This window comes from Marmota flaviventris, chromosome 15 (assembly GCF_047511675.1).
Source record: "Marmota flaviventris isolate mMarFla1 chromosome 15, mMarFla1.hap1, whole genome shotgun sequence".
Classification (NCBI taxonomy): domain Eukaryota; kingdom Metazoa; phylum Chordata; class Mammalia; order Rodentia; family Sciuridae; genus Marmota; species Marmota flaviventris.
Window position 1 is genome coordinate 26,094,818 of NC_092512.1, and position 21,876 is coordinate 26,116,693.

At 32.4% G+C, this 21,876-nt stretch overlaps 1 protein-coding gene across 3 annotated transcripts in view; it reads left to right on the forward strand.

Moving 5' to 3' along the window:
* Positions 1-21,876, forward strand: part of Csmd3 (CUB and Sushi multiple domains 3) — a 1,133,871-nt gene that overhangs the window by 697,383 nt on the left and 414,612 nt on the right. For all 3 annotated transcript variants that reach the window (XM_027947308.2, XM_027947313.2, XM_027947317.2), the window contains 2 exons: positions 12,654-12,792; positions 20,615-20,802. In XM_027947308.2, coding sequence (XP_027803109.2) covers positions 12,654-12,792; positions 20,615-20,802 — 327 coding nt within the window. The remainder of the gene's footprint in view (positions 1-12,653; positions 12,793-20,614; positions 20,803-21,876) is intronic.

A 21,876-nucleotide genomic window follows, 5' to 3' on the forward strand; every position in this document is an offset into this window, starting at 1 on the left:
TCAAGGGATTTACATAGAAGTTTCTTGAGTTTCTCCCTTTTGTGAGGTTGTGTAATGCCGCTTAGGTAAGATCTTCTATCATCTAGAATCTAACTGGAACATTGTATCTTACATTGTGCATTTTCCTGCAAACCATCATTTTAATCTCACAGTACCTTTCTACAGTGACCTTTTGCCTTTGCACTGATGTTCTGTTCATGTCTTGTCTTTTTGTAAACAATTTGCCACTGTAATTTTGCTAAAAATTTAGCTGCTAATGTGGTTCAATTTTCTGTATGAATTAAGCAGTCTCAGGAACTATACTAAAAGTATTCAAGTATCATTGATAGATAATAGAGATTTTTATTTTGATTTTCTTTCAGTTGTAATGGGGGAAAAAATTAAACAGTGCACAGAAAGTTTCTCAAATATCTTCCTAAGCCATTGCCATTTCCCCCTTCAGGATAGTAGCCATTACATGTAAATATCATCATAATCTTCCTCCCATCATTATTTCTCTTCTTTTTCCTCACCAAGTTGTTTTTCCTCTCCTTTTCCTTCTTTCTTTTCAGTCCCTCTGTACTATACATAACCATAATGTTAACATAAGAATGACTTCATTGTACTCTGTCCAAAGGAGAGATCCCTAATTCCATTTTAATGATTTCAGTTAGGAGTAATGCTCCGTTAAAGTTTGAGGAATACATCTCCAAAATTTGAGGAATACATCTCTTTTAAAACTTGAGGAATACATCTCCAACTTATTATATGAAATCATACACTTTTAAAAAAGAGAAGAAAAAAATCAAGTTTTTCATCTTATCTTTTCAAGATCATTATATGAGACTTAGGATAAAAACAAGAGCTATTTTCCAAGTTTTGTCAAGCAGTGAGCACTAAGTCATCTAGAGTTTTCTGTTTTAAAAAGCAAGACAGTTGGACATAAATTAATTATCCTATTTCTTTTGCAGCCACAGAAAGTAATATTTCCTGAATATAGGAGTTATTATTTATTTGTGAATGTCATTTAAAAAAAGAAATATCACTGAACTGTACTCAGGAAGACTCAAAGATGTGAAGGTTTATTTGTAGACCAAAAAAATGAGAGTTAGGTTAAAATGTATTTATTATTTCATCATAAAAACTAAAATCCATGCCATTTACTTTTTTAAATCAAATTTTTCCCAATGGTTTAAAGTTATAAAATTATTTTACTCTTTATGGAAAAATAAGTTAGATAAGTCTTAAATACTACCATATATTTTATTAAATTTCATTTAAATATACTACTCAAGTTCATTTTTGCCTTCTTTCCTGCTTTTTCCCTAACTCTGTGATTTTTGTTTCAGTGAATGTCCCAGAGCTGCAACTTGGATATTTTCTCTTGTTTCACTAACTGTATTGATGAGTCTCTAATTTTATCCAGTCTCGAACTTTAATTAACATCTGTGTGCTGATGTCTCTCAAATTTACATCTCTTATTCCTGAAGTCCAGACTCGTATATTTAAGTTCTTACAGAATATCTGCACTCAGATGTTTAATAGGTGTCTGAAACTTAACCTGTCCAAAACTCATCTCTACCCCCATCATTCCAAGTCTGTTATGGTCAAAAATTTTCTCCACCATTATAATAGTAATGGCATTATTTCAGTAAAGTGTGCCACAACTCTTAAAGTCATTCCTTGCCCTCTATCACAACCATATATAGTGCTTTGTAAAACCTTGTTAATTCTGTCTTTGAAATAGAGCCCAACTACTTCTCATTGCCTTCATTCCTGACACTGGTATCAGCAACCAATATCTTTGGTCTTAGCTACTGCAATAGCCATCTTGATGGTCTCAGTGTTTTTTCCCTAGCTTCTACTCAGTTCTTTTTCTCAATAGAGCTAAAATAATATACCTACTCTCTCTAAAAGAATTGTTCCTTAAAGAATTCTCCTAAGAAGCGCCTTTCCTTTTCCTCTCAAATCCCATGCAGAGAGTGGGATTTATATTTTAAATTTAAAAATGACTTGTTACTTAATTTGTGCCCATCCATTGGTTTTTTCATCATAATTTTTCCTCTGGTTCTCAGAAGGCTCTCATGCATATATACTATTTGCTTCTCTCTTCTATACCTGACTCTTTGCCTCCCATGAATATTACACTATAGTCAGCAATGCCCTCTTGAATCTAAAGCAACTCCCTGGACAAAACTGGAAATGCAATGTTGGCCTTCTGGATTACATTGTTATGTTTTTTAATATGAATAGGACATAATACATTGTATGAACTTCTTTACAAAAAAGGAGGATTTCATTAAGTTAAATATATTGCAAGAGTCAGATGGATGCTATTGGCCCAAAGCTAATGATTTAATTAAGATGCCGATTTAAAACTGATTGAAACAAAAATCACCTCTTTCTTGTGGAGAATCATAATAATTTCAAATATTGTTATCTTTTCAATCTTCCTGACAAGGAAAACAACCCAAACAAATGTGTGATTAATAAACTGTAGAGCCATATTTTCCTGCTGCTTCTGAATTAGCAACTTATACCCCTTGCTAAGTAGGAAAAATTTATCAATATTGATCTCCATAGAAAACTGCAGTCTGGATAGCCTGCCTGGAACTTAAGTGAGTCCTGACTGACTCTTCTCTCAATTATTTGTGTGATGGAGATATGGCTCCCAATTTGTAAAAGCTGCAATAAGAAAGTAAGGGACATTGATATAGTTTTACATTGTCAATCTACCTATTTTTCTGTAACTGCTGGAGTCATAAGTTGTTCAGTTTTCATCCATCTCCTTTTAAGAGAGAGGAAGCTAATCTCTTTATATTCAAGAAGTTGAAGGTAACGACTCCAAGAGATTCCCTTGTTGAGAATGAAGATGCCTGTGTGAAAGAGGAACTAGAATCCATGGATAGATATTTGCTCATACAGTTGACTTTTCTGCTTTCTTTGAGTATTGAACAAGAGGGAAAAAAAAAACTGATGAAAACCTGTTACTTTGGAGATGAAAAGAGCTGTCTACTTGAAACAATTCAAGTAGTCAAAGACATGAGTTTGATATGCATCAAATGAATACCAAAGGAAGTACTTGGACTTGGTTACAGAATTTAAAAAAAAATCCAATGAGAAGAATCAACTGTCAGGTGTGGAAGCAGAGAGATCACTGGAAAAAGTTGAATTCCTGTGTGTCAGGGAATCATGACACACAGGTGAATAAATATTGTCAATACCTGACAAATGGAGGACATTAGTGAACAGTAAAGGTTAGTGAGGGAAATGGCAACAGTCAAGAGAAGACAGTGACAGCAAATTTACTTCATACTAGTGCTGACCTCTCACAGGGAAAGGGAGCTAAAAGGAAAGTTAGCGAATGAAATATGTAAGAGGATACAAATTCTTTTCTATTCCAAGTGCTGAGTGGAACAGCAATTAGCAAGCACTTGTCTTCCCTCACCATGCTCCTTCCTGTCCTCCACATGTCTCTGGCCATTATCCCAGCAGGCATCCTGGGTGGGTGGGTGGAAGAAATGAGAGAAGTTTTTTAAATTTGACTGACTGGAGGAAGTTTTTCAACAAAAAAAAAAGTGATTAGAAAGTCTAAGTGTCTTGCCAACATGTTTTTGACATGTAAAAATGTATGTTCGAAGGCAGAAGACAGAGACAGAGGCAAGAAAGAAAGAGAAAAGGCTTCTGTTTTTGCTCCACCAACTTTAGAATGTTCCATAAAATGCTTATTCAAGCATGAACTTCCTTGTCCTCAGAATAGTGCTCCCTGAATTACTATGGCTTATAGTCCTTCCTACTCTCTAGTGAGATTTCTGAGAAAATTCTTCAAGTGAATAGGATGAAACTAAAGTCCCTGGAGAACTGTTCAGAATAAGGCTGGACTTGCATACGAGATAAACTCTCCCTTTGAGGGTATGAGCTTTTCTCTTGAATATCAATTAGCTTCAGAGGAAAAGACATTCAGAAATATCACATTCTCTTTGGAAAGAGTTCTTTTATTGGACTAATGATCTGATGCATATATCAGAATTGATTTGTAGTTCTAAAGGACAGGATATGTGTTTACATATGTTACATAGTTATATTTAAGAATCAACCCCTTTTTACAGTACCTATTCATGTAGTATTCTGGTCTTCTGGTCTCCTGGAGAACTACCATAGGAAATTAATTAACCCATCTACAGGGTTCTGCTCCCAATTTCTGCTGAGCTAGGTATGAAGCAGGAGAAGAAGGGAAGGAGTTAGAGAAATGAGAGGAGGTGCAGAACTGCTACTCACACTATCTCTGTAAATCTATTTATTTAATTTGTGTGTTTCTGTCTCCCTGTTTTTATACTAGATTCAAACCTGAATTTCCTTTACTTTTTTTTGAACCATCATCCAATGTGCAGAAATTAAAAAGATCTGGTGATTACTTACCACACCTACAACCTAGAACAAGTAAAGAAAGAGAATAAAGGAAAGAAGTGGAACCACCATTGTGTGATAGTCCCTGAGATGGCATCTAGATTTTATCAGGCATATCTCCACAGAAAGACATACTGGACCAAATGATAGAATGCTCATCTCTTTAAGTCACTTATTACTAAACCTTTTCAATCAAAATCCAGCTCTAAAAGTCCCCAACTCCCTCTGAAGACCTAAGTGCCAATTCTCAAGTGGAAGAGCATCTCCTGCTGTGAAACTCCATTTTTATTCAAGATAATTTTTTTTTTCTGAATATACTCTGATGTACTTCATACTCTTTCATATTGGTCTTAAAACATACTAGCTATTTTAAATGTGTCCTTTCTACTAAAATTAACAGGAATGAGTCAGTATTCCAACTCAGATTATTTATAACAAGTTTTCTTTAGGCATTAGAAAAATAAAACTGGATATACTCTATGTCTTTTATTTATCATGTGTTCTGCTTTTATTGCTAAAAAGCATTGTAGGCAACAGCCTGTATTTTAAAAATGTATCCAAATTACCTTCTCATCCTAGAAAGTTGTGGCATCATTCAGGAGAATCTTAGAGGTACAGAATACCCATGCCCTCTTGGATTTTCTTGTTGTGGTCCTGTTTTTTCCACAACCAAGTTGTACCAGGGCATTGGGTCGGTTGCAGACAAGACAAAGATCGTGTCCAGTCAGTATGGGGGAGATATGGTTTATTGGGGAAAGCTTACGAGAGATCAGAGACTCATCCCAGAGGAGTTCAGTGGCCACATGCTGACAGAGATAGCACCTTCATCCCTCATAGTGCTTTGCCAAGCAGTGCCTCCTCTCCCTCATGGAGTTTTGTCCAGTGAGGGCCTACTGGATGAGTGACAAATATCCTTTCCACAGTGCCCTCAGTTTTGCACTCATCCTTACTCACAAAGGGATTTTATGTGTAAGATGGCAAAAGCAGTGACATCATTGATATTAGCTTTCTCAATTAGCTTGTCTGGCTCAAGAAGCAACTGTCCTGATGTACATTCAAGAAAATATACTTCTACAGGTAACACTAACTTTCCTAGTTCCCAGTGTGAATAAGAGAAAGTGTTTTTCAAGGTAATATGTATCTGGACTTTCTGGCTAGGCTTGCACTTACTGTTCCCTTAACTTGGCTAGGTTTTAGGAGACAGAAAGGAGGCATTCAGGGACTTGAGTTGTTACTGTCCCTTTTCTTTAGGGATGAAACAGGGTCTAAAGAATAAAGTGATCTGAAAAATTAGAGTAAGAGGTCTTTAACCATGAGGATTTCTGGGTTCCACCTAATAGCTGCTAGAGTTACAGTCCTGAAATATGCATTTCAGCAAATTCCCTAGGTACCCATTAAAGTTTTAAAGCAATAATCACTGCACAAAACTTAGAGGCTTAACCTTCTTAACCCCTCACTAACTCTATATTGCAGCAACAACAACAACAATAACAAAAACAACAAACACTTGACTTTCACACAGTTGGATTAGTATTTCTCACTTCCTGCTTCCGCACATTCCCTCTCTCTGTAAGCCTGTTTTCTCTTCATCTCTTAATCTAAACCATCTTCTGATATCTCTTTCAGGAACTTTTTCCTAATATTTGGGTGATTACCTGACATTCCCTTTTCCAGACTTCCTACCCAGCTCCAGTATATCCTTATCATATTTCATGTTAGCTATAGATACTGTGTGTCTCTTGAGGGCAAGTATAATGTCATAAAGACTTTTTGAAAAAAATTGAGTAACTAGCAAAGTATTTTATATATAGCAGAACTAAGTACATTTTTTATTGAATTAATAAGTTAATGAATAAAAATGATTTCCTATTGGAAAATCACTTAGGGGTTTAGAATCTCAAATTTATATTAGAAACTTTTGGAATGAATATTTCATTCTCCTAACATTTCATCCACCTCTGTCTTCAATAAACTTATGTTAAAGAGCATAAGAAATGGGGATGTGGTTGTAGCTCACTGGTAGATTGCTTGCCTAGCAGGAGTGGGGTACTGGGTTTGAAATTCAGTATCACATAAAAATGAATAAATTTAAATGAATAATGAAAAAATGAATAAATTTACAACTAATTCAAAAAAAATAGAGTAAGAAGTGCTTAAATAAGGGTTTCTCCTGAAAATTAGTTGAAAACAATCAACCATGATGGCTCCTAACTTAGAATTTAAAGATATGAATTTAAGTCTCAGCTCTGCCACTATACTAGGCCTGTGTTTCTCATCAAGTCATATGCTTCATGATTTTTATCCATCTGAAAAACAAGTGAAAGGACAAATCCAGTATTTTTATGCCACAAAAATAATTTTAAGATGTAAATTATCCATAAGCACATTCTAAACCAAAAAGTAAATTAACTGTTTGTTGATATGGCAGAAATGACCAGCTATTGGTCTGCTAATTGAACTGGAAATGACCTCCAAAGCAATGTAGGGAGACCCTACATTTGAAAATGGCAGCCATAGTCATCAGCTGGGTCTTGTAAGGATAAGAGAAAGAAGGCTTATTCAGTCAATAGGTTCACCTCTTTGACTCTTTCAAGAATATGTCAAAGAAAAATTTCACCAACAGAGTTAAACAGGTAACAAAGACTCCATTCATGACTATTGCAATAGGGAAGCAGACTAAATTTAACTCCTCTGGAAGAGATCGAGGGTCTTTAAGTATTGGGGCGAATTAGTAGAAAAGTACAAGAGGATACTAGTCAGTAAAATGGCCAATGTGATTAGGTCATTTGTTTGCAAATTAGAATTTATTGAGGTCATTTTCCTACCCTCCCATAGAAACTAGAAGAGCTTGTGATTACTTTTCAATGGGATGACTCCCAGATCACTAAGATGCTCCTGAATTGTAAAACTAGTAGGAAACTGGGAGAAGATTTATATCTCAAAGGGACAAAGAAAGAATATATGTTGTTGTTGTTGTTGTTTTGTTTTTTAAATAAATGCCTCAAGAAATGGAGGTAGGTAGGGCTGCAGGTGTCTAGCACAAGGAAAAAGGCTGTCTAAAGTTTAGTCTATCTGAAGGCTGTCTTGGTCAGATGAGAACTAAACTGTATTATTTCACAATTAATATCTATGAATTTACTTATTTTGGCAGCTACCATCATTGCAGTTTGCAGGCTTAGGAGAGAGGAAGATCCAAACACAAAGTCCATCCTGGTTTTTGCCCCAATGTGGTATTATCCTGGCTGTTGGCCAATTCATATTTAATTCTAAATGAAAACATTTCCCTCCCCCAAAGATTGCATATTCAAGTATACTTTGATTTCTTCCTCTAAATGTTCATCTTTACCTTCTACCCATATTGAAATTTCTTTTTAAAATGATTCCAAAAATAGCCAATGGCTCCATATTCTATTTCATAATTTTTATTTGATATTTTGCAGACCCTTGGATCTCAGCATTGAATACCTTTGGCTTCCTATGTAAAACTCCTCCATGTTTTGCATTCTTCATTTTGCTGAACGGAATTAGCAATGGCAGGTATATGCCAAGGGCCCAAGGACCAGTTTAGGCTTCTTTCTTTTAACTCTTTGCCTCTCATCAGTAAATGCTTGTGACTCTACCCCTCAGATAGCTCATATTCAGCTTCTCCTTGTAAAAGCTTTATTTCACAATTATACTTTTTCCTAGAAAATTCAAACACTCTCCTAACTGATATTACAAACTCCCATTGCACTGTCTCTAATCCATTTTACTTGCAAGTTCCATTAAATGAAAATTGTATCCTTTGTTTATAAATGTATATGAATCCTTTGTTTTAAATTGCTTGGTTCATTTTCTATACTATAACATACCAGAGCCTTTTCTAATCATCTTCCATGGTTTCCCATTACTTTTTGATTCTACAAAAACATGTCAGTATTACTCAAAAGCATTGTGCATTGTGCTGACAAGTCTTTATGCTTTTCCACAAGCTATTGCATCCATTTACAATATACTTATCTTCCTCCTCGTGAACTCTGTCATATCCTTGAAGACTGAAAACAGAATACCTACTATGAAGATTTTATTCATGTCCTCTAACATAAACATATGTATCTGTATTATAGAATTTATGACATTTTACATTTTGTTTTTGCTTCTTTGATACAATTCATGACATTTTACTTTTTTTTCTGTGTTTTGCACTAGGGGTATTCTGAGGAAAGAAAACAAGTATTTTATTGGAAACAGGGTTTTAAAATCAAACTGCCTCTTTTCAAACCCTTGATTGCTCATATGCAAATTGTTTAAATGTTTTGCACTTCATTGTTCTTATCTATAACAATAAATCTACCTGGTCGCATTATTTGGAACATTTTATAAAATAATTCAAGGATGTCTTAGCATAACACCTGACACATAAGAATTTTTCAATAAGTGTTAATTAGTATCAATGCCACATGGGCATATATTTGATTCAAAATAATTTCCATTAACTGAAATACAATTGAATAAATGAATGAACCAATGAAATGGGATTTGGAAAATATCTCAATATGGTCTTGGTCTCCCGCTTTCTATACATTCCAAAGTTTTGTTTTTTTTTTTTTTTTTCAGCCAGAGATATTTATTGTGTGTGTGTATATATATGTGTGTGTGTGTAACTTTTTAATGGGATAACTCCCAGATCACTAAGTGTATGTGTGTGTGTGTGTACCATTAGCAATGTCTGTCTGTTAGTCACTAGGTATTGAACCCAGAGCCTCAGATATTCTAGGTTAATGCTTTATCACTGAGTCACATTCTCTTCCCTGTTATTTTCTTTTTGGTAGCAGGGATTGAACTCGGGGCACTCAACCACTGAGCCACATCCCCAGCCCTATTTTGTATTTTAGAGACAAGGTCTCACTGAGTTGCTTAGTGCGTCACTGTTGCTGAGGCTGACTTTGTACTCGAAATTCTCCTGCCTCAGCCTCCAGAGCCTCTGGGATTTCAGGCATGCACTACCACAGAACCACAGCCCTGTTATTTTCTTTCAGATTAATTGTTCTTAAAGTGTTGCACCTTTTTTTTTTTTTTTTACACCTGGAGAATAGGAGCTTATTTTAGATGTGTATAAACATTTCTTAAATTTCAATAGTTACTATTTATTTTCAATTATTCTGGGAAAAAATAATGCTACTACATAAAACTTATGATTTTATGTATGATTTTACTTAGGGAGAATCAAGATATATAATGTAAGACAAAATGAAAGTGAATCTATTAAAGAAAAAGTATTAAATGATTTAAGGAACATGTGCATATTTTGTATTGTAAGGTTTGGGCAATAAACTTAGTCTTTCTGTTTGTATTACTATTCATATTGCAGTTGGTGCCTCTTTCCAAGTAAAATGTGTAGTATTATTAGTCCTTTGTTTCAAACTTCATTTCAATTTTTCTATATAGTATACTGCCTTCCACTTTGGACAGGTTTCTGCAGCTGTTTCGTGTTTTCTCTCCAGTTGGTCCCTCCTTTTTTTCCCCTACACTTTGTCACCTCCAGGCTTTCCTGCTCTTGCTCCACTATAGCTTCTCCAAATACAGCATTTCCCATCATGTGCCTGATACTTCCTTGGATCAGCAGGCTTTTTCTGACTGACCTATATAAGTGTGTCTCCCTTAGGCATCTTACTTTCTGGGGAGTCTGCTTCCATCTTTTGGGATTATACTTTCAGAGAGTTCCATCCTCATATGTCACAGAAAGAAACTACTTCAGAAAATGCCATAAGTTAAGTAGGATCCACTGTTGAGTAGGTTCATCATTTAGAAAAGTCCTTTCAGAAAATAGTTGCTATAATTTTATTTATTCCTTCATTTTAAAGAACCCTTCTAATCCTGTCTACCTCACACTTTGGACTAAGGGGTCAATCAAAATGCCTCTCAATACTTTACTTTTAATCCTTTATGATCCATTACTCAATTGTTAATCTTATGATTAATTACCTCATTTAATGATGATTAGACTTAATGCACAAATACTTTTCTAGAACAATATGAATTGATTACATAAAAAAGATTTCTGTCAGAAATGCTTTATTACTTTTGGGTCTTCTCTTACTAAAATGTTTAGCTCTGTCTTTTAAAATATAATATATTGGCTATTATTCATATAATTTAATTTTGAAATACATGGAAATCTTACAGAAAACATGATTATGAGTTACCATAAAGAGGAAGAATAAATAATCCTTAAGAAATGGACTCCTCAGGCTGGGGTTGTTGCTCAGTGGTAGAGTGCATGCCTTGCACGTTTGAGGGATTGAGTTTGATTCTCAGAACCACATAAAAAATAAACAAATAAAATAAAGGTATTGTGTCCATTTATAATTATTGAAAATATTTTCTAAAAATGGACTCCTTTGAAAGCTTTTTAGGAAATAAAATTAAATTCTACTAAGAAAAACAGCTTTTATGAATGCACTATCTTATACAAATTATAACTTTTGGCAATTTCACATAGAAAATATTATACTTAAAGGAACATTTTCTAGTAATGCTTAATTATTAGGCCAATTTATAAATATTTACTATTTTATTTGGCTTAGATGAAGTTGTTTGTTTGTTTTTAATCTTTTTCTAGTTGCGGATGAACACAATACCTTTATTTTATTTATCTTTTTATGTGGTGCTGAAGATAGAACCACTGAGCCACACCCACAGCCCCTAGATCAAGTTATTTGAAAAATGGATATATGTGAAGAAAATAAAAACATAAAATGGGAAGTGGTAAATCATTTGGTATAGTCTCTAAAGTGTTGAAAAGTTGACATAATATACATTTGATACATTTTATTTCTGAGTAATTCTCAACATTTCTAACAATCTTTCCATATTTCTCTTTGTGTACTTTTTGAAAGTAGAGCAAGCTAATGTAGCTGGGGTGCAAATGGGAGCAAGCTAATGTAGCTGGGGAGAAATTCATAGTCTATACTAAAGAATAGGCAACAGGTAGAGCAGGCAGAGAGAACTTTATTGGTCAACTTGGAAAGAAGTCATAAAAGGGCATGGTTATTTTGAGGTTAAACAATAAGAAGTCACTCTGGCTAGAGCATGGTCAATAGTTAGTGAGGATTCAGAGACCAGTTAAGAAGGCATTTTTATATTCCAGTATAATTTAAGATGGCAACTAAAGAGATAGAAAAATGAGTGAACTTGGAGATTAATTGGATTTGAAAATAAATGATAAGCATAATAGAAATATGAAAAATGAATACTTAGCTTTTTGGTTTATGCCACTCAATGAATGGTGGCTTCATTTACTGATAGAGGAAATAATGAAATAGATGGAGCTTTGAGATCCTGTTTTGCAAAAGTTGACCTAGAAAGTGCTTTTGAGACTGTAAAGCTTTGTGAACTTTGGCAACTTGTTGTTCTTTTTGCAAATTGTTTATTCATCTCCACAATATAGTGTACCTACTAAATGATTTAAAGCAGCACTTACTGGAGCTACAATACTATCATTGTGGTTTCAATTGTGTTTGAATTTAGGGAAAAGCGAAGGGTAAAGTATGTGAAAAGATAAGCAAAGGATTTGAATTTGTTGTTAAAAAGAAAAGGGAACTGGAATATATGTCTAAGAAGGGGAATACATATCTAGGAAATAGTATGATGGATCAATACTTTGAATGGTATTTTTCTGTCAACTGGACTGAAGGAGTAGATGAATTAATAAATGAGAAATAAGGAGAAGCATTGAATTGATGATGGCCTAAATTTTAGTAGTGATAATGGAAAATGGAAGCTCCGTGTCTTAGCAGATAGTTTAAATTAACGGGTGTTTGATTACATAAATCAGTTAATGAAAGAGAAAAAAACTAAAGTCAACAATTTATGTTTTATGAATCTTTAAAGATAAAGAACACAATGGAGATACAAAAAGATATTGATTGAAGAGACTACATGTGTAGCTCAGAGGCAGAGCACTTGCATAGCATGTGTAAGGCCCTGGGTTTGACTTCCAGCACCAAAAATAAAATAAAGATCTACTTTGCACGTGGTGATGATCACTTTACTACTTCATATGCGAAGAAATATAACTATGCCATATATTTTACATAGATTATCTTTTAACAGAAAACAATCATTTAATAACAAATTGATTAATTCACCTTTAGTTTCAAAATTGTACTAATTAGCATTTAATAAGTATATGTAGAAATTCATTCAAAAATTAGAGTTGGTATTAAAAATTATTTCTACAACTAATTATAAAAGTTTTATTCCTGCTCTCTGATTTTGTTTTTCAGCTCCATGTGGTGGCCATTTTTCAGCTCCAAGTGGAGTGATTCTCTCACCGGGATGGCCAGGATACTATAAAGACTCTTTGAATTGTGAGTGGGTTATTGAAGCTGAACCTGGACACTCTATCAAAATTACATTTGAAAGGTCTCTGAAAATATATATATATATATTTTTACCTTTTAAAGAAAAGATTATATAAAAGGATAGTTGGTATTATTTTCCTTTAACAAATCAATGTATAATTTTATTGTATTAGTCAATTGTTGTGCCTTACATGCTACAGACTCTTTGCCTCCTTTTAACCTTTCAGGCTATTTTCAAGTTAATTTTCTATTTGTTTAATGTTGTATTTTTACTACTGAAGTATGCAAGATCGACCTTTTTTTAGTTTACGTAAATACACAGTGCTCAGATGAAAATGTGACCTTTAGCTTGATGAGTTTTGTTTTTCTATATTTTGAAGTGCCAATGAATTTTGCTTTGCTAGGTTTCTAGAGGCAAAGTTGGTGAAAATGCATTCAAATTGATACTATATTGCAGCCTAAGACACTAATGCACACTGTCATATATGTTCCAAAAAATGATTAGATTATATGTGTGTATTAAAGATTGAAAAGTTGGCTTTGTTTCCTCCTAGGAAAATTAATATTCATCAATCATTATCATGCAATACTATGATATTTTAAAATTAAAAGAATGATGTTTCTGCTCCATTATTAGATCACTGTCCAAAAATCAAGACAGAATTATGTACAAAATCCCCAATTGTATTCAATAATACAATACCCTCATCACCTAACCTCTTTTTTAAAAAAATTAAACAAATAAAGAAAGCTTCCTAAAGCATTGAATACATTTGATAAGAATATAAATAGTGCAGAATATATTTATTATGACCTGATGATTAGATTTTACAAATATAACTTGACCCTTTCCTTACTCAAGAAGTCCTTCATTGATTTAATCCATCAATGCTAGTGTTAACATTTGCATAGAAAGAAAAAAAAACAGATTTTTTTTGAACTGGCATAAAGTATTATGCATTTTATGGAATCGTCCTACCTTACTATAAACTTCACCACCTTACTATGACTGTATTAGTTTGCTAGGGATACCATAACAAAGTACTACAGACTAGGAGACCCAAAAACTAGAAATTTATTTTCCTACAACTAGAACTCTGAGATCAAAGTGTCAAAAAGATCATCTCTTCTGGCCTTTATCTTTAACTTGTAGATAGCTGTGTTCTATGTCCATCTTCACATGATCTCTCTATGCATGTCTGTATCTTAATCTCCTCTTTTTCTAAAGATGCCAGTCATAAATATTGAATTAAAGAGTTTTACTCTTGTGACCTATTTTATCTTAATTAGCTCTTTAAGGGCCTTTGTCCATGGTCACATTCTTGAGTTACTGGGGGTTAATATTTAAAGATAGATTTGTGCATGGTGGCACACACCTGTAATCCCTGCAAATTGGGAGGCTGAAGCAGGAGGATTGTGAGTTCAAGGCCATCCTCAGCAATTAGTGAGGCCCTAAGCAACTTAGCAAGACCCTGTCTCAAAATGAAAAATAAAAAAGGCTGGGGAAGTTTCTCAGTGGTTAAGCACCCTTGAGTTCATAGCACTAAAAAAAATAAAATTAAATTAACAAAATATATAAATTTCAAGATAGAAATTATACAGGACACAATGTATGCAATAACAATGACTTATATATTTTAAAAGAGTTTTTATTGGAATAATTCAGCATGGTTCATTTTGTCTTAAAACCATATAGAGTGTGTGTGTGTGTGTGTGTGTGTGTGTGTGTGTGTGGTGCTGGGGATCAAACCCAGGGCCTAGTACATGTGAGGCAAGCACTCTACCAACTGAGCTATATTCCCAGCCCCCAAAACCATATCCTTTGCTCATTGTTTGACATGGTTTCTGTTGCCATAATAATTTTAGAAAGCTTAAAATGCATATTATTTATTTATTATCAAATTTTTATCAAGTATTGCTGTTCCATGAGTGAGGAACTCAATTAACTAACCTTACTTTATTGTAGAGAATTCTATTTGCTTTGAAATGTACAATATAGCATGGTTTTATTGATTATATTATTGAGTAACATAAAAATTATAATTTGAGACAATAGAACAGAGATTTTGTCCATATTTTTCATTTGTAAAGCTTAGAGTATTACATTTGAAGCATAAACATATTTGTCAACCTATCATAATTAATGTGATTTTAAATGAATCTATATATATCAAGTACATGATTTGAGTATTTTCTACTTTAGATTTGTCATTGTTTTATATCAGAAGATATGATATAAATGTAATTGAAGACTTTCACATTTCATTATGTTTGTATAGTTGATAACATATATCACTCAGTGCTCACTGGCTTAGTGGGTTTTGTTGCTTTGTTTTGTTTTGTTTTCTACTCTACTTCTGGCTCTAATTCCTTTGGGCAGAATCATCCCTCTTGTGAGAGCCTGAGAGTTACTGGCCTCTCTCAATGTTACTGTGCTCCTTATTTGTATCATTTTCCTTCATTCTCACAAAAACCATAATATAAAGGGCAACCAAGAGGATTACTGCACAATCCAGAATAATTTAAGATTAAGTAAGCAAGCTTTTGTTGTCCTAAATTATCTTCATAGTCCTAATCACAGTAGTAAGTGCATATAGTGCCACAGTTCCCTCTCTTATCCGAGATCCTTTTCTGTATTTAGTCTCTTTGGCCTTTAGGATCTTCAACCCTTGTTTCCCCTTTCTCCTGCCAGCCTCCAGTATGTAGCAGGGCAAATCACAAAATACCTGTTACTTTCATGCAGAACAATTTAACTGTTAGTTTCCCTGACTACCCAATTGGGTTATGTCAGGGAATGAAATGGATTTTACCTTTCTTTCCAAACATGCCAAATATTCATCCTTTCTTCACCTTCCAATTAAACAAAACCATAAAATATCATAAAAATTATATAACTGAAGATGATATAACTATAAAATATTATCTTATTTTCATTTTCTTATATTTAAATTTTTTTAAAAAAAATGTTTTTAGTTGTTGAAGGACTTTATTTATTTATTTATTTATATATGGTGTTGAGAATCAAACCCAGTGCCTCACACATCCTAGGCAAGCGCTCTACCACTGAGCCACAACCTCAGCCCTCTTATATTCAATTTTCTAATGCTGCATTAGCCTACAACATAAGATTAGAAAATGAGTTAAAGGAAAATAAATGCAAAGTGCATTATTGTATTCAGAAGCATCCCCTGTTTGCTTAGGAGACTGATTAATCATCATTAAATAAATACACTCCTTATGTCTTTCAGCACAAACTAGGGTACTTAGAACTGCCCAATTGAAAAGCAGTTTGATTACAAAGAGAAGCCTGCATTTCAGAGCATATATTCTTTAACTTTTGAATTTGAACTTCTGTTCAAAGGCACTGTGTTTTCTGTCCAAAATTGTTACCAGGTATTTCTATCATTGGTGGATACAATGAGCCTTCTGGCAACTTGCTTATCTTGTTTAGATACTTTAGAATTGTCAAAAATGAATACATATGACATAAACCATCCCAAATTTACCCTCCTAGTGAAATCTTTCCATCCATTTTTATGTCACACTAGTTAGACAAAAACTTTATTTATCTTATATAAATATAGCTACTAAGAATGTTTTGTTCTGTCACCATTTTATTCTTATATATTTATTAAGACACAAATCGTTTTAATTAGAACAGAAACAAGAAAGCTAAATTGAAAAGTAATTTTCAATACTTGTGCACAATAACAACCATGCCTCATTTCTCAATTCCTAAATTACCAGCTCAATTAAATTACATATCTCATAGCCCCTTCACTTCCTTGATACCAATTCTTTAAGAAACTATTCCTTGCTAATTGGCTGGAAAAATCAGGTTAGAATGCCTTACAAATTAATCAATGCTATATTCAATATTTTAGAACAAACAGCAAGTCATATCAATATATTTTCTTTAACTCATATTTTATATAAATAAAATTGTTCCAAATCTTCCCCCCCCCCATAGTGCTGGGGATTGAACCCATGATCTCATATATGCTAAACAATCACTCTATCACCAAGGTACTCCTCCAGCCCCAGAATCTTACTTGTCTAAACTGAAATGTTCTTATTGAGGGTTGAACCCACTATTAGCCACCCCTCCTCTAAGGTGGGGGGGACTATAAGATTCTTGATTTGCAGTTATCTGAAATAAAAATTATTTATTTTGTTCCATTTTTTTCTTTTCTAATGACCTTTTAAGGATTTGAGGCTTTGCTTGAATGTTCTCCATACTTCATGTGCTTTGTAGAAAAATTGATTGCTATGAGATTATACTTGTATTACCCACCCTTCACATGGTAGGAGTAATTCAGTAGCAAAAGGATATTCAAGGAACTTCACTAAGTTAAAAAATAAATGCATTTTAACCATTAGTTTAGTGGAAAAAAAATCACTTGGAAAGTAGACACACACACACTCACATACACACAAACCACTTCCTTGTATATTGATCCTATAATGGTTTGGTTCTTCATTTGTCTAAAGACTATTTTGAGAAGCAGGATACTATTTAGAAGTGTTTGACACATTTTGGGCTCTTGAAAAACCAGATTCTCCTCTGATTTCTGTCTAAGTTCTTGTAGGAACACAAGACTTTATTTATTTATTTATTATTTTTTATTTTTATTTTTTAGTACTGAGAGTTGAACTCAGGAGTGCTTCAGCACTAAGCAACATCCCCAGCCCTTTTTTGTATTTTATTTAGTGTCAGGGTCTCACTGAGTTGCTAATTGCCTCACTAAGTTGCTGAGGCTGGCTTTGAATTTGCCATCCTCTTGCCTCAGCCTTGGGTGCTGCTGGGATTATGGGCCTGCACCAGGGCACCAGCTAAACTTTTTAATATTTTCTTTCATTCTAAGATATTTTCGTGCAATTTGGTTCCAAGTAATGAGTTACATTTATTGTAAAATTCACGAATAACTTAAGTTGACTTGGTTGAAAATACATTTTGAAAGCTCAAATAATATAATTAAGATGGTGGAATAGCTATTTTGTAATTATTGTGCAATTTTTCTCAAATACAGAAATTGACTAGAATTAATCTACAGAAAAAAACTTGAAGATTTTATTTACAGATATATTAGTAATTAGTTGTCTCCTTGAGATTCTCTTAAGCAGAATAAATCAATGAGATCTTAAGAAATGTGATTTCTATCAAATACAAAACAAAATAACAATAATACCAACAAATATATGGTTTTCAAAAGGTTTACCTGTTTTTAATACATCCAAAAGTTTAATGTCTTATTCTTAGATATGTAGAATAATTTTTATTTTTACCTCCTCTCACAGTTCCTAACTTTTTTCACTATCTGGCAGCTCCTAACTCAGTAAGACAAACTCATTTTACGATCAATCATCCAAAGTATGTCTTTCATTTCCTTTTCCTATCTTCAGCTCCCTGACTAAATTAAAATCTTATCAGTATCAGTGTCCCAGAGGTTTTTTTTTTTTTTTTTTTCCCAATATTTAAGTTAATGACGATTATTTTAATTTGACCAGAATGGGTTTGAATTATATCAAGAATGTTTTTTTTTTTTTAATGGACAACAATGCATGAGTAAGATTAGGTCCCATATCATTTTTAAACTCATCTAGTGATTCTATATTATTTGTTCATTATAACCAATATATTTAATGTCATAAAGGAACGGTAGAATGAGGCCATTCGTGAGAAATTTATACAACCATCTTAATACACACAAATGAGTGAAATTTAATTTATTGTGTTACCCTATCCCATTTTGCATGTTATATTTTTATAGTTCCTTAGAGCAAATCTGTAATGATTTTCTTTTTAAAGATTCACTGCTGCTGAACAATTTTCTCTATATTATCAGTTAATGTTGCTACTCTATTAAGAATTAAGTCTTTTTATGTCTCAATTCCAAGTAATCCCTGACTCTTCTGTGTATTTTAATTTGGTTGTTGTCAGCTCACTAGCAATCAAAGTGAAATTCCAATTTCAATATTCATGATAGATTGACTACAAAGCAACCATATAAGGAATTCACAATGCCTAATTGCCTGATTATTTTCTTAAAGTACTTAGTATGTTTTGTGTTTTTCTTTCTCTACATTATTATTACAGATGCAATATATTCAAGGTTGCAATATTAGAAGTAAGACAAATGTATAAAATTCACACATTTTACCAAGTATTTTGCTTAACAGGATGTAATGGGATAGAAATTAAAAAACATTCAGACTGTTACTCCTTAAATGGCATTAAATTATGTGTTTAATTTTGACCACTCTTTTGTCATTTTGTAACAATATCAGAGGTTGATATGATATAATGAAATAAGAGTTTTAGGCATTTGTTTTGCCTAAACTTGAGTTTTTTTTTTTTTTTTTTAAGGAATAATGTGGTTTAATCTTATATGCTGAAAAATTCTGATAAGTATGATATTTAGTTATTCTCTGAAATGTTCTTGAAAGTATGCTGGAGATACTAGAAAAATAACACTGAAAATATATTGGAAGATACATTTTATTTATTTATTTATTTTGGAAGATACATTCTAAATGTGTGAAAATATATGGGTAACACTAAAACATCCAATTATGTTGAACACTTATTTTTGTAAATTGGTAACTATTCTAAAGAAAAGACATTTTGTTGTTAAAATATATTTGTTCTTTCATTTATCCAGTAAACATTTATTGAATGTTTACTATATACAAAGCATTGACAAAAACAGACATGCCTGACTTCAGCTTATAGAGTTTTAAGAAAGACAGTTGTCAAACTAGCAAACACAACAGTGATAAGCATCACAAAGAACATAGCAAATTATGCAGAATAGTAGAAGAACTAGCCTACGTTGTGAGGCCAGAGAAGGTCTTCCTGTCAACATATTGAAGCTGAAACTGAAGATGTGTAGGAAAATCTTGGTAGAAGTTACAAAAGAATTTCCTGGGTTTCTGGGTCAGCATGGGAAAAGCAATTAGATGTTCAGCTTTTCATGAGTGCATGAGAATATAATTATCTGATACAAAAGAATGTACATATATATGTATATATTTTGTTCTGTATTTATTGGCTCTGTATTTGTTGCATTTACAAAATAATTGTATCTTTTAAAAAACTGAAATCAACAACAGAAGTAACAAAAACCTAACCATAAAAGCACTAGCTTAGCCTAGAGTCAAATGATGTTAAGGCCTCTATAATTTAAGAAAATCTGATACGGTTTTAAATTCTAAATACTGCAGTTTCCTTATCTGTAGAGTAGGTATAATAAAAGAAGTTACTTTATAGGTTTAGTGGGATTACTTAACAAATTTATACAGGTAAACTTAGCAGTTTCTGGTACTTAGTAAATATCAAATACATCATCATTAGTTATTAATTTATATGTAGAACTGCTATCTATTGTTATCTACTTATAATGAAAAATATTATTTTCAAATACAAACTATATATGAATTTTAATTGCCAACAAAAATTTGTCCAAAAATATATAAAGCAAATTTTAGAATTCAAATTTATATATTAAGATGAAAATCTGATTTACTGATTCAAAAATAATATGAATCACATTTTTCCATATAAATTATTACAGCAACTAGAAGTGATTCAAGAAATATACTTAGTTGATGAACAGTCTGTTTATTTATTGGTGATAATCCTTAACATTTGAAAATGTTTACTTATGAACAAGCATGTACATATATGATTTTAATGATCATTTTCTATAGGAATGAGTTTATAACTTTGGTAATTTAAAAGGACAAGTATGAACTTAAATATTAGAGAACCTAATGAAAATTATAAATATGCTAAAAATCTCAAGTAGAAATTTAAATAACAATTTAAAGCATTATTTTCCTACATATATTCTAATATATTTCCATATGTTTCTTAACCTTAGATTTCAGACTGAACTGAATTATGATGTTCTGGAAGTTCATGATGGACCAAATCTTCTCTCACCCTTGCTTGGATCTTACAATGGCACACAGGTGCCCCAGTTCCTATTCAGTAGCAGTAATTTCATATACCTACTCTTTACAACAGACAACAGTCGTTCTAATAATGGTTTTAAGATTCATTATGAAAGTGAGTAATTACAAAATATTTTTTGATTTCTCTATTCTGCTTGCCTTGTATTTTGTATTATCATTGTGTTATTAATAGGACTGGTAGCTCTAATTATTTTTTAAAATCAAAGATTTTCTTGAGCTATGAGAATGCTATTGCTTTATAAGATATATGCTTTAGTAAATTCTGCAATGGATTTTCCAATAATATCTATCTAATGTTACTACCAAAGTAAATACTAAGGAAATGGTAGAAGTATCAAACAATTATTTTAAAATGAATTCATGTACTAATTATTTATGTTTGATTTTAAAAAGCAGACAATAGGCAATAAGTGTCTTTTAACATTTACTTCACAAATTCAATTTTTAAAAAATTTTCTCATATGATTCACACATTTTCCATTTAAAATATAAAATTTCATTTGGATAAAAGACTGAAAAGTAAAATATATATGAATAGGAATATAATTAACATAACTCATAAACACTATATTAAAACAAGCTGTAATTCAGAGTCTTGGAATCAATTCACGATAATCTGAATTAAAAGCTCATACTTCTGCTTAAAAAGTCTAAACTATGTCTTATTTAAAGGTTTTTTTAAAAAATAGTTTTAGTGGACACAATACCTTTATTTTATTTATTTATTTTTATGTGGTGCTGAGGATTGAACTCAGTGCCTCACACTTGTGAGGCAAATGCTCTATCACTGAGCCACAACCCCAGCACCTTTTATAAAGGTTTTTATAACTCAGGAATTTACATAGGAAAAAAATTTCTGCTTTTATTTATAAACATCTTGAAAATTTATACCTTTGTGGCTGTATTGCATATATATATATATATATATATTACACACACACACCTAAACTCACATATGCACACATTTTTATCATGAAATGCATTACCATATTCCTTTGCATGAAAGTATTTTGATAAATGGATACATGAGCACATTTGAGAGAGTTACTATAAGACATCTGTATATCAAGATCTTGAATTAAAATGTTTAACATTTACTTATTAACACTGACATAGTCAATTTTTAAAGTTTATTTCAAAATTAATTTTTGCTAGCAATTAATGAATA